We start from the raw sequence: 17,852 nt of genomic DNA, 5'->3' as shown, positions 1-17,852 counted from the left end.
TCACTCACCACATGTGACAATCCAAGGGTCATGCAACACTGATGTCAGAACTTCGCCTTCTTAGATTAATGTTTGAACCTACACACTATGTTACAGTGAATCACAAACAAAAAAAGAAAATTCTTATATTTTGGTCACAGAAAAGACATCTGACAGTCATGTATTTTATAAAGTAGATTTTATTGCAGATAGAGAACCTGTACATTTTTCTACCCTTACAGGTAATGGAAGGTGTGGTTACTTAGTGACAGATGTGCACAGTGTAACCTCAAGGGTCACTAAGTGCAATGTATGAAATCACTTCTAGGAAAATGTTACGCAAGTAATCATCTGGGCCATACGGCTAGGCAGTGCTGTGACTCAATATGGCTCATGATTATATGTAAGAATTAAGTTAATGGATTTTGTCTCCTTGTCTTGTGAATGTTAGGTATCAAAGTGAGTGTTGTCAAGGACAACGCTTCAAAAGAACCAGAGACACAAGGTATGCTGTAACCAGAATCAGTATGCATTCTGTTAGAATAGGTAGCACAATTACCAGCAGATAATAAAGAACTTTCTGTGTTGACAGTACCACAATCGTTAAACAGAGTGTAAATTTGTCAGACAAAAGCTTAATTTGCTCCTTGTCCTGGTAAAACAACTGACAATGAGCAGGTCTCCTCCTTCAATATCTGGCTCAGATGCAAGTTTGGTCTAATGAAGTATTATTGACTGTTACAACTAGGACTAACAGGGGAAGTAAGAATATGTTTAGGGCATACAGGATCGCTGAAGGGAGCCACAACATTCGAAGAATTAAAGGAAGGGTTAATTCAAAGATATACAGATCAAAATAGTGCCAGACACTATAGGGAACAATTAGCAATAATAACTAAGAAAAATACATAAACTGCAGAAGAATTTGCAGAGAGGATAAGGAAAATTTATGGACATACCTGAGCATTGGGGCAAGATGCTGAAGTCAATGACATTATTTCACAAGAAGTAGAGCAGAGGGTCTTCAATGCTTTTTTAAGAGGGCTGCATGCAGAAATAACAGTATGTGTGTGTACAGTATACAGGGTGTCAGAAACATTTGCACACAGCAGTGTGGTAACTACAGTGTGTGAGGAGATCAATTTGTCAACTGGAATGCAGGGCAAATGGAAAGTGTTTGCAGCTTATATAAAACATTTCAAGTTTGGACAAACAGGCCATATAAGGACGAAGTGTTGCCAGCCTCAGGGTGATGTGAGTAAAGTAAGAAAACATAACAGTTTTAAAAGTAGAGGAGCAGCGAGGAGTAAGGTATTTAACATTAGATGGGACCCCTGGTCCACCTATGGTGAATACCAGTAAGACTAGATGCTACAGAACTGTATGTAGATGTGAATGTGATAAGTACTGCGTATGTTAAGAAGAGTAGTGGGATAAAAAAGGATTTCATGATATTATTGGGCACAGGGGAGCACGTTTCAGTAGCCACGAATGATCTGGCAAAACATAAGCAAATGGACCCACCGCAGTACAGACTGCATGGAATGGGAATAAAGACGTAACACCATTAGGGCGGTGGACATAGGCATCCACTTGCATACGGCTTAATTTAAACAATAACTAGAGATTGTGCCACACGCAATTGAGGGTTAAAACATGATTGTGGGACTAGATTTCTTTTATCAGCATTGTGCCATAATTAACATCCAGCTACATAGGGTGGAATGTGGCAGAAAAGTGCTTCAGTTAGGTTAAAGTCATGGTAGAGAGGTGGCAAGGAGAGTTTGTTGCAAAAGATGAACCAGTTAAACCATGAATAACAATACTAAGACTTGATTTGCATAATTATTTATCTAAGGGTACTGGAAAATTACTTTGGGTCAGTGTTTAGTCTAGATTGCAGGTAGGAATTCTGTGTGTGGTGGAACCATTAGAAGAGAATGAAGTATTAGATCAAGTGGGTTGTTTATTTAACAGACATATCATGCACATACCTATTTCTACGTACCATTTGTCACAGAGAGTATATGATTAACAAGCCAGTTGTTAATCATTAATATGAATATCTAGGAAGAAGAAGAATGGGATATGTGGGGTGTCAGACACGGAGAATTGCCAGACATCACTGACACTGTATGGGGAGCAACAGTGAAGCATGTAGAGGGAAGCAATATGGAACAGATGAAAAAACTGCTTTAGGAATTCAATGGTGTATTTTTTTCCAAAATGACCATGATAAGGTATACAGAGTATACAACACTGCATACCAATAGCAAATGAATCATCAGTCTACCACAAACCATACAGAACAGCTAGGTACTTGCATGCAATTTTCGTATTATTGATCGATCAATGGCTGAAAGATGGAATAACTGTATAACGTAATGTTGATGGCTGGCAGGAATAGTTGTGACAAAAATATAGGTTTCGGTTTGATTACAGACACCTAAATACAAAAACCATAATGGATGCCTACTCTTTCCCATACATCACAAACTATGGATCATTTAGAGCTATGCTAATATTTTTCAACAATGGATTTGAAGAGTGATTATCACCAGATACAGCCTGCACCACAGAACTGACACAAAACAGCATTTCTGACACACTGGGGATACTACCAAATTAGAAGCGTGCCATCCTCATTAAAAATGCACCTGTAACATTTCAGAGATTGTTGGATGCAATACTCAGGAGTTTGAAACCATGGCAATGCTCTGTGTACCTTGATGACATAATCATCTATGGAAGTGATATCAAACAGCATATGCAGTGATTACGGGAAGTATTCCTTAGTTTAAAGGAAACAAGTTAACAGTGAGTACAGAAAAGTGTCATTTTGCGATGGATAGATAGCATACCTAGGACATATCACAAGATGGAGTTAAGACAGACCCAAGGTTAACTTGAGTGTATGTGAATTTCCTGTACCATAATGTGTAAAAAGAGTCATTTTGGACTTTTGTACTATTACCACTGGTTCATAAGAGGATGTGCGGATATTGCCAGAAGGTTGACACAATTGTTAAAAAAAGGGTACCAAGTTTGTGTGGTCAGAACATGCTTTTGAAGAGTTAAAATAAGCTTTAACATTGAGTCCAATAGTGGCATTTCCAGATTTTAATAGGGAATTTATTTTATTATGTGATGCATAAAACCATGCACCAGGCTGTGTCTTATCGGAAGAGGTGGAACGTGTAAAACATCAAGCAGCTTAGCCACAAGGCAACTGAATTCTGCAGCATGAAATTATTCCACAATGGAGAATGGTATGTTAACCTTATTTATGGACTCTCATTTCAAATTTTATCTGTACGGTAAAACATTTAGAGTTATAACATATCATGTGGCATTAAAATATTTGTAGGGGTTAAAGAATCCTTAACAATAGGTTGACATGATGGGCAGCAAGACTAAGCGAATTTGATTTTGAACTTATGCATAAAACTGAGAAGAAGCATGGAAATGCAGATACTTGAAGTAGAAAAGCAGCAGTATTACATATTACTTAGAATATAAGGGAACTACAAACCCAAGTAGAAGTCTTTGATAGGGAAGTGGTTATTAAAATAGTTGCAGTCTGTAGAAGATAGTGTTTCAGCTAGGTGTAAATTTGTTGCAAGAACAGTATTTAAAGGGTTTAAGGAAAGTAAAGAAGGAACAATCACTGAAGTTGAGGTTGGTATCGGAACTTGAGCACAGTGACTTGCCCTTAAATTTGGGGTACTCACAGCATCAATGAGAACTGATGGAAGAAAGTTTCAATTTCCATTTCTGTAACAGTAACAGGGAAACAAGCACATCATGAGTGGTACATAATTAGTACATAACTCATCAAGTGGGGAATACTGAAGAAATCTGTATGAGTAAAAACTCAGCAACTGTTATTAACTGCAAAAGACAAAGGAATATATGTACAAATGGAGGAAGCAAAGTTACAAAAATGCCACCTAGAGAAAATCACAGTCTGCCACAGTATGGTAATAAGTTTGGGACAAAGGAGGAAAGAGAATGCAATTAAAAAGTAGTCCACATGGGTTGTACTCTAGCTTTGACAAGATGGTAGTAACAGCTAGGTTTTTCAAGAAGTGGAGGGGTATATCAACGAAGGTAGAATGAAAGGTGAATGCTTTCTTATTAAATGTAACAGTGTGAAACATAATGGGGCAGAAGCCTGTCCCCCATGATTGCAGAGAGAACTCACTTGAGTATTTCCCAGCCACATTTGTACTGACCAGAGGACCCCATGGAAGTGCCACCTCCCTCAAATCTAACCAGCTTAAACTCTAGGGCCAGACCTAATGTAATGTATGAATACACTTCTGAACCAGAAGGAGTGATCAATCTCCCTGAAAACTTTATTGCAGCATGTAAATTCACATTGTGAAAATCAGCACTGGAAAGAGACAACACAGACTATTGTTATACCAACCACCACAGCGGCACTTGCTCTGCTGAGCCTGGTGTTCTTATGGTACATTAAAGATAAAGAACATGACCCAGTTTGGAACCAGTCATAGTTCAGATTCCACTGGGTTGGATAACCCAAGCATAAAAGCAGCAGAATTAAGCAGAATGCACAGTGATATAGTGTGAAATATAATCGATTGATTTTCACTTTTATGTCGAGAGTAGATTGTTAGAAAAAACTGTGCGAGAAGCATAGTAATGAAATTAGTTCCATGGTGTTTGAGTTAAGGTGCAGGGCAAGGGGTCCAATGGAAATTATAAGATTCAGCGAAAGGGTTAAGGTAACTAATTGTTAGAATGATACTTAAAGAGGCGAAATAAGGGCAGAAATACTAATCACCAGTAACTCTAGTGTACTGTGTAGTATAGTTTTGTCTATCTGAGAGACAGAGTCTTGATAAAAAGAAGGTGAATGTAGCATATCGACCATAGTTGGTGAAAAAGAACAGAAGTGAATTGAAACAGAGCTGGCTGCAGATGGGTAAGAGTGTTATGCATTGTCAAAGCAAAACACCGCTAACTTGCTTTGCAAAGCAGAGCCAGCTGGGCATAGTATAGCAACAGCCAATGCTGCAACATGCTAATGGAAAGACAGAAGCTTTTCATCAAACAGATGTAATCTGGACCACAGAAGTACTCAGTGATTTGTATACTACATGATTCTTGTCCCACTATCACAGCATACGCTACACACCTGTGACACACAGAGTGAAATTCTGGAATGCAGCATGGGGTCCACCATTCGAACATGACAGGGCAGCCTGCCCTGAGTCACAAGCAAGCTGCCTTCACACTCTAGACATTGCCTTCTGTGAAGATGTGTCAGAGGTAGACATACAGCAGGTCTCCAACAATAAAGGCCACTCTGCCAAAGCCATCTGCACACAGATTACCTTGACACAACACATCCAGCACATGCTGCGAGCTCATATGCCACTTGCCACGCAGTACTAAGGCGGTCTGTTGTGACCTTACAGCCAAATAACAGTCCTCTCTTCTGAAGTCAAACATGGTCGATCCAGCCCTGGACTTTGAAATACAATTTCCATCTCTATGAACTGTCACCGCATCCAAGAAAAAACACGATTCACACTAAGCCATCAGGCCACATCAATTTTTGACTGTCCTGCTTCCTTTCTTTCTATGGCCCTCCATTGCCGAGTCTGGTAGGCATGTTCTCTGTGTCAAACTGCACGATCTGTAGCTGTGTACACGGCGATTGTGGATGTGGGGCTACTCAACAAACACTACCTCATTTCATACGTGCACTGACATCATTGGCATAGTTGTCACTTGACCAGAATGCCATCTTCCATGTAGAACACAATCGTAAGGGCATCTGATTGACAGCTTGTATGATTGTATTGTGAATTAAACACAGGACAAGGAAGTAGTTATTTATTGCTAGAATTCTGGATACCAATGTAGCTTTGGACATTTTGCATTCAGTTCTCAATTTGCACATGTAGTCTTCATTTTTTTTCAGTTCTTCCTTACTAACAAGCCAATCATGATGGTTCTTTCTGTTGGAGGAGGACCAAAATGCCACTCAGCTGCTCTGTTTCCATATTGTTCTCCACATGCTATTACCTTCAATTTATAGCCCATGTCATATGAAACCTCTTTTTTTTCCATTAGGAAACTAGTAAACAAAATACTCATATGTTATTGATAACACAAATCAGTTTCAGTTGAAGTTCACTCACTGGCACTGTAGACTGCAGTGACACATCATAGGCTAGACAGTGTTCTGGGTTTGTGATGGCAGGGCAGGAGGGAGAAAGTGCTAGCAAGCTTGTGAAGCTCCACAACTCATGTTCGTCACATCAGTGCACTGTTGCTGTCAGATGAATCCAATGTTGCCAGATAGAGATAGGTTTCCCACAGCGTTGAATATATGGCCTGTTTTAAGCCTCGCAGGAATTTTATATCAAACACTGGACATTTTTAGTATAAGGCACAGCTGAATGTTGTAGGAAATTTTTTGAAGAAAAAGTGTGCCATACCCTATAAAATATGGTATACTTTTGTTCTCTCTAAAATATAAGGTCAAATTGATGATGTATTCTTGTGAGTGACACTCTATGGGTCTCGGTGACCTGCCCTTCTCTCCCAACCTTCCTGTATCTATTACTAATTCTTTCCAGATGAAGGAACTAAATTCCAAAAGCTTGGGAAGTTCCTTGTATTTTTGTGTGCATTTATTGTCAATACTATCGATTTAACCTCCTGAAGTTAAGTGAAGGGCAGCCATTTTGTCTGACAAATTTGTAGTTTTGAGCCATGCCAGAACGTAAGCTTGAGAGTAAAATATAATTTTCTGAAACTTATCTTTCTTATTACATCAGATCTTATCTGTGGTATCTATTTTCTTGTCCGTGGAGGAAAAATACAAATAATTTCCAGCAGCTATTTTTTGAAAGTTACAAGTAGAGGTTACAATGATATGAAGAATCTTTGTCTTCACATTACATACCTAATGAACTGATCAGTGTGACACTACCTGTGTGCTGATTTGAACTGTGTAGACCATGTTACATAATACATTTGTTTGGCTATAGTGTTAGAGGCATTTTAAGTTAAAATTCATCATATTTGCAGCCAGATATGGGACTAAAAATACTGATTAAGTTGTGATATCCAAAGAAGAATTTAACGTCAAGGATTCTTACTACACAGAAGATAGGTCAAGAAGAAAGTTTATATTCTTTGTGAGTTAAGTTTAACCTAAACAACTTTTTTTAAAATGGTGCTGTAAAGGAAAGATTTTATGGGGGAATTACTTTGTGGATGAAACAATAAAAGTTTCATTTGCTGAATAACTTACAAAGTAATACATCTGTAAATAAAGGCTGGAGCATTGTCATACATTATTAATACTAGCTTTGTGTTAAAGATAGTGGATAGTAAATTTAAGAGACAGTGAGAGAAGACAAGAACATGTCACAAGAGTTCAGAAGAAAGGAAAGTGAGCAACTTAGCAAATGTCTAGATTTTAAGTAAAGGAAAAGAGGAAGAAACAGTTGTGAAGAGTATGTACAAAAAAGTAAATGCAAAACCACTCTTGTCACTGGAGTGTAATCTTCAGAACCCCACTTAGGTTCATACTAATCCCCATAAACTTCAGGAAAAGCAGTGAAATGGTCAGAATAGCTACATCCAGACAGCCAAACTTGGAAATACGCAGTAACAAACAAATTAATTGTTCCAGTGCAACAACTTCTATATACTTTAGGCAAACATTAACAACACAAAATGAATAACAAGGTTTAAAAAGAAGAGAAGCTAACAGTGAATTTTTTTACAACAGAGATGGCAATTTGTCAAGGACCTGACAGATGGGATACTATGTTATTCAAAGATCCCAAGACTAAGATGCAGAGAGTTCTGCAAAAACACTACATGGTATTTTCAGCTCATGGAGCTTATAAGCAATTTTAGGCAGACACAAAATGGGGCAAATAAAAAATACTTTCATTCATTACACATTTTGTTGGTTTTAATACACCTCAATGTAGGTGTGAAGGTATCCTGCCAACCCTGATTATCTGGTGAATGCACTGAAAAAGATGCTGAAATGAGCATTTTTTCACAAGGTAAGGAGTTACTGGAACATGTAGTCTACTGTTAATTCGTGTGCACTATAAACTCATGTCTAAAGTATAAAAACTAACTCCTAGACTTCACTCCACATTAAATAATGAAGTTGACTGACAATATAGTAAAACGGAAAAAATGGATTGACGTTGACAGGCAAGAAGTTGATGGTACCATTCCTAATGTTGTGTCAGAAATTTAAAAGCAAATTTTATATTTAATATTTCACTGCTTCATTAAAAATTCACTATCTGCTGAATTGGGGATATGTGCAAAATGGATCTCTCAAATCTGGAGATCTACAGACAGACTTTGTAGAAACTGTTTCTCTGAATAATGATCAATTACTTTTGAACATAAACTGTATAATGTATACTTGTTTTCGAATAGGGAAGTACAGCCATCTCAACAACCCTGAAGCTTGAAAAAATGAAACATCTTCTCATAACTGGGGATGCAACCCATCAAAGATGTGTTGGGTATTCAGAGGGGATCAAATGCTGCGGATGAAGACAATTGCTACAGATGCTGGCAAGGATGTGCATGCTGGTCTGATAAATCCTGAATTGTTTGTCACTGCAGAAATTTTAAATGAGAGAGGTATAAAACAATTTCTATGACATCTCTGAAAATGCAGAACCTATAGTAATCTTTTTGAAACCCATTCCAAAAGCTACAATTTTTTTCACACAATACAAGAGTGACAGCACTTTTTGTTAGAACTGAATAAATTTGAACATTAATAATTAACCAATGATTATTTAAAAAGCAACAGCTATTACTTATGTCTTAAGAATTGGGACCTACAACTGTGTTGCAAGATGAATCGTTTTATAATAAGAAAATGTAATACAGGGCTATTACAAATGATTGAAGCGATTTCATAACTTCACTGTAGCTCCATCCATTGACATATGGTCACGACACACTACAGATACGTAGAAAAACTCATAAAGTTTTGTTCGGCTGAAGTCGCACTTCAGGTTTCTGCCGCCAGAGCGCTCGAGTGCAGTGAGACAAAATGGCGACAGGAGCCGAGAAAGCGTATGTCGTGCTTGAAATGCACTCACATCAGTCAGTCATAACAGTGCAACGACACTTCAGGACGAAGTTCAACAAAGATCCACCAACTGCTAAGTCCATTCGGCGATGGTATGCGCAGTTTAAAGCTTCTGGATGCCTCTGTAAGGGGAAATCAACGGGTCGGCCTGCAGTGAGCGAAGAAACGGTTGAACGTGTGCGGGCAAGTTTCACGCGTAGCCCGCGGAAGTTGACGAATAAAGAAAGCGGGGAGCTAAACGTACCACAGCCGATGGTTTGGAAAATCTTAGGGAAAAGGCTAAAGCAGAAGCCTTACCGTTTACAATTGCTACAAGCCCTGACACCCAATGGAAAACCGATGGATTGGTCGTGGTGGAGATCATGATCAGCAATTCACGTCATGGCCTCCACGCTCTCCCAACTTAACCCCATGCGATTTCTTTCTGTGGGGTTATGTGAAGGATTCAGTGTTTGAACCTCCTCTACCAAGAAACATGCCAGAACTGCGAGCTCGCATCAATGATGCTTTCGAACTCATTGATGGGGACATGCTGCGCCGAGTGTGGGAGGAACTTGATTATCGGCTTGATGTCTGCCAAATCACTAAAGGGGCACATATCGAATATTTGTGAATGCCTAAAAAAACTTTGAGTTTTTGTATGTGTGTGCAAAGCATTGTGAAAATATCTCAAATAATAAAGTTATTGTAGAGCTGTGAAATCGCTTCAATCATTTGTAATAACCCTGTATAATGAAAAATTGAAAGACCTATGTATTTAAATCGTATGATTTATGTATAGTTTTAGTTTTTTTTAATACCAAAAAATTGCATAATGAATTACGCTTTTTGTGTGAGCCATGTACAGAATCCATGGTGTCCCAAATGCCATTAGTTTTTTACTTTTATCTTCAAGATTTCAAGTTTTAGATACAATTATTGCATGCCTAATGTAACACATTCCTTATGTATTTGTATTTTAAAGGACGGGTGTAATTCAAATAATTTCTGATTTAAACATAATTTTGAAAAATTCTTTCACGAGCTATCTTTAATTAAACACAGCCAACTGTGTGAACACATTATCAATCATTAGAAAAGGAAAGTTACTATAACAATAAATGAAACTCACATGTTATTGCCGAAGAGGAAACTTGGAATCACTCTTTCTCAGCTAAATTGTACTTTTGATTCAACTGACGTTTAATGAGTAAGTACACCGTTGTATTCCATTAAGAAATAGTTTTATATCTATCCACTGCAACTCCCAGGCCTACTGATCATACAACAAATTCAAATTATTTCCAACATCAATTGGTGGATATTTAGTGCTTCAGTCATTTCCACAATGAAGTAAACAAATTTACTAATTAATTTACAGGTTCTGTCAGTTATTCATTGCATTTTCTTCAAACAAAATTACTTTCAGAAGCTATGCTCATTTTTTTGATAATATTTCAATGTGACCTTTAGGTTGTTCATTAAAATTATTTAAACAGATACCTCAGAACAAGGGTAACTAGGTTGATGTCGGACAACTGTCCCAACACAATTGACCCAAACACTACTACCCAAATGTTCTGAGAAACAATGGTGCACAGACTACATGAACCTCTCAACAGAGCCACGTCATTTCATGACAAGAAATTAAGAATCTTCTGCCATTTACTCAGCCATAAACTCACTTGAGGATCAGAATTATTTTGAGAAAATATTAAATTCTTTATAAACTTGACAACTGAAGACAATATGATTCATCGTTGAACACTTAGCACATGTGCACTGAGTTCATTGTTTTGTAAAAAATATGTACAAAACCAATCCGTGTTTGCAACATCTGTTCTCAGACACTGGTCTTATCAGACAAAGTACTATTTTGAACATTATACATACTGGTTGGACAGAGATGAAAAGAAACACAGTTTACCAGTAAAATGAAGAAGAAAGGTTAGGCATATGTACCCATCTGCAGCAAGCATTTGTTTGGTATATGGATCCTGGCATTTTCCCGTAAGTTTAATAGATAACGGGTACAAATAAGAGAGACTTAAATAATCAATGAAATGTTCTCCTTCACTATTTAGAGCAGTCTCCCAATGCTGGGATGATTTTTCATTCTGGAACTGCTAAGTCACCTGGTTTTAAGGTGAAGAACTCATTAAGCAAGGTTCAGAGTGCATTTTCATCTGGAAAGGAAGTTCCTTGAAGCTTGTTCAATAGAGAGCAGAAAGGAGAAAATCTGAGGGTGCTACACTGGGTGAATAAGGTGTGTGTGCGCAATGACTTCAAAACCCAGCTCCTGTGAACTGTTTTTTGTCAGTCTAGCAGATTGCAGGTGGGTGTTATCCTGGAGTAGTGTCTTCCTGGTCACTGTTCATGTACTGTATCTGCAACACATCTCAGTTCTTGACAGTAAATGTCAGCAGTAACAAGTGGTTACATCTAAAGGACGCAATTCATAGTAAACCACACAGGATGTTTGGTATTACCTTCTGTGGATGCCTTTTGTTGCTGTTTTGTTTGGGCTCAACCATTCTTTTCTTTTCCTTATTTTAGCACAAATCCACCATTTCTTATCTGCATAATGATACAGGCACGGATGATTGGTGTTCTGTAAAAGCAACTAATGACAGGCAAGCAAGGATGTGCATATGGCCACCCATTTTTGTAATTTTGTTTCTGTGCATGTCGTATCTGTAGACTATTTTTGAGCCTTCCCCATTGCGCACAAATGTCAGAAGGTCATGAAATGAATGCAGTTCATCGAATTTGCCAGTTCTCAAGTACAATGACATGGATCATTGTGAATTAATGCATTTAAATGATCTTCATCAAACCCCAAAGGTAAGTCACTAATGGCAAAACAATTCTCTTTAGAATGACAAAACCATTTTCTTGAGAAGCTCTGTCCAATGGCATTAAACACAAACAGAGTGCCAATGTTTCTGGCTGCCTCCGATGCTGTTACCCCTCTATAGAACCAAAACACATGAATATGTAAGCAGTGCTATTTGGCACTCCACTTTCTAGTGACCACCATTCCACTCAGTATCTCCAAATGACAAAATGACAATATGTAGACTCAAATATATGCGAACTCAATGAGCTACATCGAACTACAAATAAAAAATGACAATTGAGAAAAAAATATCATGCCATGAAAACAATAATTTCTTAACAGTAGTTGAAATAATTGTTGGGGGGGGGAAGTCACCATCGAAATTAGATCCATCAGACTCAGTAAGGAAGTGTATACTTGAACAGACATCAGTTTCATCAGATGAATGGTCAAATCAATTACGAAAATCATCTGGTGACAGAAGCAGAAACTCTTCTCATTATGATTGTAACAATCTAATTACTAGAATATTGTGCTGACTTTACAGCATGACTGAAATATGCATTAGAAGTGGAGAAACCTTATTGGCATCACATTACAACCTTGTTCTCCCTTTACTTGGGGAAATACAGTGTTCTTGTGTGAAGAGAATTACACGTACGAGAACTGAATCTTAGCTTAGCAATAAAAAAAACTGGGTCATAGTAATAAATTATACCTTGGAAGGAAATCTGAATAAAAAATGGGAAAACAACACATATGACGTCCCACAGGGCTCAGCATGTTTTATTTATCCTGACCTACATAGATGTGCTAAAACCATTGGAGGTGCCTTCAAGATCTGCAATGCTTGCCAATGACACAAGTACACTGATAACCGGCAAACACATTTATACTCTAAACAGCCAGGAGAATAATGGAACATGCTTGCAACTGGTTTACAGGCACAGAACAAAAATTCAATCTTTATACTTACATAAACACACATCACACAATTCCAAACAAATCCAAATGACTTACAGATACAAGGAGATATCAATGACACTCTTTATGAGGTTCCACGAGTTAAGTTCTTGGGCATCCGGATCAATACAAAATGAAGGAGGCACCTGCATGAGAATGAGTTAACCAAAAAGCTCATATCTCTCTGCCTTGCAATTAATGAATCTGCCTCCAGAGTGTCAATTTGCAGAAATGCTTCCTAACATGCTTTCACTAAGTACTATCCTATAGGATAATCTTACAGGGCATGGCAGCTATGAATGAATTAATATTTATCCTATACAAGCTTATAGTAGGAATGTGATGTGATATTAGCAACTGAACACCTTGCATAAACCTCTTGATTGACCTACGGAATCTTTAACCTACATGTCACTACGGAACTCAAAATTGGTTTTTACATTAAATAACACAAATATTTTTTTTTCTAGTTGGCTGTCACAGAAGATAATTCCAAAAACAAATGAAAAATCCAAAAGAAGCCATCATAATTGCCTCTAAGTGAATAATGCTGAAGGGATGAACTTGACAAGCTTACCAATTTGTTGACCCCATTTCAATTGAAATCAAAGCAGACACCAACAAATTGTATGCAGTATGTTTCATTTAGAGGCAAACAGTAATGTCTACTACTTCCAGTAGCAGGTCATTTCTGATTGCTTTACATCCTAAAAAATGAGTCCTCGAGGGATAAGACATGAACTGGTAGCTGCAACACTAATAATGGCATGCAATATGGGACAAGAAGTTTGTTGGTAGTCATGAATTATTATTCAACTTATGAAATGTGATGAATAGTTTAGTGGGATTAACACTGAGCTGAATCTGAAGAGCAGGGAATTCTGTAACAAGCTGAAGAGAGTTGACTATATTAGAAATCACATTGATGGATGGAAAACAGAAGGGATGAAAAATGATCATAAAAATAATTTTTCATCTGGATGGTGTACCATTGCATTGGAACCTGCACCAAAGAGCACTTTTGAACAGTAAGCTGCCTGACGGATTGATCAGCTATAAGGGGCTGCAGATTTGACCTTGAAATTTGCTTCATCTCACAGTATGCTACTTTTTTTATTGGTGGGAGTTCGTGAAAGGCTCCACCTTCCTCTTCCAACAACTGTGGATGAACTATGATGCTACATGGCAACTGCAGTGAATTTCCTAAACTGACATGCTTGCAAATGCATGGATCAAGTCAATTGCCTGGATGCTTAAATGTGTTGAAAAGAATTTTGATATTTGTGATCAGTAAATGACGAATCTGATCCTAAACACAGCTGTGAAAAGCACCTTAATGTTGTATGTGCACACATATAAATTGTAAGCAACCAGAAAATCATATGGTTCCTTTGTAAATAAAGGCTTTGCAGGCCCGTATACAAGTAAAAATCTGACCCAATTCTGTACCTTTTTTTATGACAAAGTTAAAGCCTTGTGAAATCTGATGATTTCCAACATCCTGAGCAATTGCTTGTACAGGTATAACTTCTTTCAGCAAAATATGATAACCCTAATTTGTCTTGATGGGTTGCATTTATTGTTGTAAGTTTCAGAATTGTTTTTATAAAATTAAATTTGCTCTCACCCCTGTAACCTCTGCTCTGGCTAGAGATGGTGTGTGAACATTATTCATTTGTCCATCCTTTGTTTTACACATTGCATTCCATAAATGAAGATGTGGATGGAATTGGGATGAGCCAGGCTGCAAATCTGAGGGCAGAAGCTCCCACAGGAAATTACCTCTGAAGCTGTTTGTGACTAGTGCTAATCTACTCACACTGATAATTATGGGAGCTGCTTATATATTATTTTGTATGTATGTATATGTACATTTACTACTATGAAAAATACCACTGTTGCTCCAACTACATTAGTCAGCTACTTATTTTACCTAGTATCTCCAGATACATCAATACTTTGCTATCCTCCTAATGGCACGTGGCGAAGGGTACCCCATAACCCTGCTGGGCATTTCCTTTCCCATCCCACTCGCAAATACGAGGGAAAAAGTCTATATGAGCCTCTATATCAGCCCTGAGTTCTCAAATTTATTCTTCATAGTCCTTATGTGCAATGTATGTTGGAAACAACAAAATCGTTCACCAGTCAGCTGCAAATGGCAGTTCCCTACATTTTCTCTATACATTTCCCCGACAGAACATCACCTTCCCTCTGGGAATTCTCATTTGAGTTCCTGAATGATCTCTGTAATACTTGTGTGTTGTTTGAACCTACCAGTAACACTGGAAGCAGCCTGCCACTGAATTGCTTCTCTAACAAAGAATTACTTTGCTAGTTTGCTCTAGCTTCTCATGCAATTACCTGATAAAATTCTCAATTCCACAATTAATACAGAATGTTGCTCGCCATGTGCCAGTATCAAAATGATCAGCCCTATTTTTCTGCATCATTATTGAGCCCTAGCATTTTATGCTCCTGACACCACAAAGACTGCATCTCACTCCAGCTGACACAGCGAAGATGTTCACTGCACAACTGCATGTGCTACTCAGAATCACTGTTATGGTCACACATCCTATTCATAGATTTGCTCAGGTGTCTACCACTGTTTAATTTGAGTTACGTATTTTCAAAGTAACAAGTGGGGGTACACGTCAGTGATTTCAGTGGCAACCACATGACATGGTTTTCCATACCACACAACCAGCAAAACACTGTTCTGCACACTTGCTATGGGAGCGGCACTCCATGCTGTGGACACGATCCCTTAACTTCTGGCCCTGTTGCCATGGAGGCATCTTGTTCAACCTGTGATCTCTTAGGCTGCATAGGAAGACCAGTATGGCCTTTTGTATTTTCATGGTAAGTGTTCCCCAACTATAATCCAGCAATGGCATAATATGAGTATCTGTGGCATTAAGTCTGTGAATCAGCTACAATTCTTTACATACTCTCTCAGCTGTTCCTAGCATGATAGTTTGGTTCCTTGACCTGTACACCTGTGTAATCACCACACATTTCAGTGGCTCAAGAAGCCAACATATTTCAGTGCCTGAAGAATCCTTAATAACTGCAGGAAGTTTGTTTATGAACAATGACATCAAGACTGAGCCAGTACCCAACCTTGTGCAAATGTGTGTTGAATGTTTCCCAGTCTCTGTCTAATCTTATTCCTGTGACACGTTTATGAATGTGAGCATCTCTTTCCCTTAGCAAAGTCATTAAGTTTTTTTTTCTATAGCTGAAAAATTTATAATTAATACTACAAGTACCACAGAACCTGCCACAATATGAACATGTCGTGGCCAAAGTATCAGGGCTGAAATACAACACACAAATTTTATCTCCTTTTTCAAAACCAAAAAATTTATAGGACAAACTCAAAAATAACTATGATTCACACAAAAGATAAGAACAGCCAATCTTCTTTTAAACTGTATTTATCACAAGTTATTAAAAGGAGGAATATTCCTCAAATAACCTACACTATCAGAACTTACACTTCATCGAAAAGTGAATTTAGTGACAATCACACACAGCCATTATACAATATAGTTGATGTCAACAAGTGCTACAGACAACAGGATTATGCCAAGCAGCAGTCCCCTTCCACTTCTATTTAAAACAGTCAGCACATAACAGGAGATATGAAAGTAAAGTCCTAGAGTATAAGAATACACTACAATTACGAACAGCAACACGTTCCAGAAAACTGACAACCTGTGACAATTCCATGGCAATTCATCTTTTACTCTATGCACTTAACAAAAGACTTATTACTTGATTACAAGCAATACATCAGAGATGTAAATACTTACAATATTCTCAGTTACATTCATTTCCAAATTCAATTCAGGATCCTCCTTGATAAAATCAGTGCGCCAAGATATTCCCAGTGGATCTTTAACAGACTGAAAGAAGAAAACAATCTGAATTATAACTGCTCGCTAACTTCTGTGTGTAGGACACAGCTCTCAATGTTCCTTTCATATGAGTATCATCCAGCTTTACAGAGATCCTTATTGCTTGGTAAGAGTGAATGTCAGAATGCATCCAAATCAGTTCTAATGCCTCTGATTTTGCTATCAGCCATTGTGTAGTATTTATTTGGCATACTTTCACTTTCTATTCCTGTCACATAACCCACTGTGATTTCAGAGGCACTATGACCTGCTCTATTGGGTGGTCATACTCCCATATAAAAACCTGATATACATATCTGGCAACATTTCAAAATTAAATTCAGATAACATAGGGGTGCAAATAATCTTCCAGCTGTAAACCCATAAACAAAAGGACTTTTTGCTCATTAATCAAATGAATATGGCATTCCACACATTATAATCAAAATTAACCAAATTTAATGCTATTTACATAACTTCTTGCTCTTTCTCTGTGTATTCTCAGGGTCTCCTCTTTAGGAAGCAATGCAAATTTATGTCGTGTACTGGAGGAAAATCATAAAGCATTACATACAGCCAATACAGGATTTCAGTAATGATGTAAATACTACAAAGAGTAGTGACTGGGAACTCTAGAATATACACCTACCACATATCATAGTTCCACATCATCTGTTACAGTTCTGTTAGACAGAGACATGTAACAAGATTACCAACTACTTCCAAGAGGAAGGCTTCCTTGCTCTGTTGACACTACAAATGTACTTACAGCAATCATTACATAGAATCATAATAAAAAATTAATGCAAGCGTAATGGTTGATAAAAATATGCATGTTACAAGTGCTGTTAAAATGCTCTTGGTAATAACCAACTAATAACACATCTATCTAGAGTCAACTGGAATACCACAAACATTCTTGAAAATAGCTGGTATAATAGGTTAAAATTGTACACCATCCATGAAAATGAAGCTTGATTGCCCCATTTTTGTGTCCTGACATTCTTACTACAATTCCTGCATAATACAGTGCCTGCGTGAAAACTTACATTACGCTCAG

General features: G+C 37.7%; 1 protein-coding gene across 2 annotated transcripts in view; it reads right to left on the bottom strand.

Moving 5' to 3' along the window:
- The window catches only part of LOC126213346 (zinc finger protein 729-like), a 69,394-nt gene extending 52,593 nt beyond the window's left edge, over positions 1 to 16,801 (bottom strand). Inside the window, exon 1 of one of the 2 annotated variants that reach the window (XM_049941045.1) lies at positions 16,709 to 16,801. Coding sequence is in view for 1 of the 2 variants with exons in the window: in XM_049941044.1 (XP_049797001.1) it covers positions 16,709 to 16,729 (21 nt within the window). In the remaining variant the exon portion in view is untranslated. The remainder of the gene's footprint in view (positions 1 to 16,708) is intronic. The other variant, XM_049941044.1, reaches the window with a different exon arrangement.
- Positions 16,802 to 17,852: the final 1,051 nt, after the last annotated feature.

Source organism: Schistocerca nitens, chromosome 11 (assembly GCF_023898315.1).
Source record: "Schistocerca nitens isolate TAMUIC-IGC-003100 chromosome 11, iqSchNite1.1, whole genome shotgun sequence".
Lineage (NCBI taxonomy): Eukaryota > Metazoa > Arthropoda > Insecta > Orthoptera > Acrididae > Schistocerca > Schistocerca nitens.
This window is presented reverse-complemented; position numbering and strand designations above follow the sequence as displayed.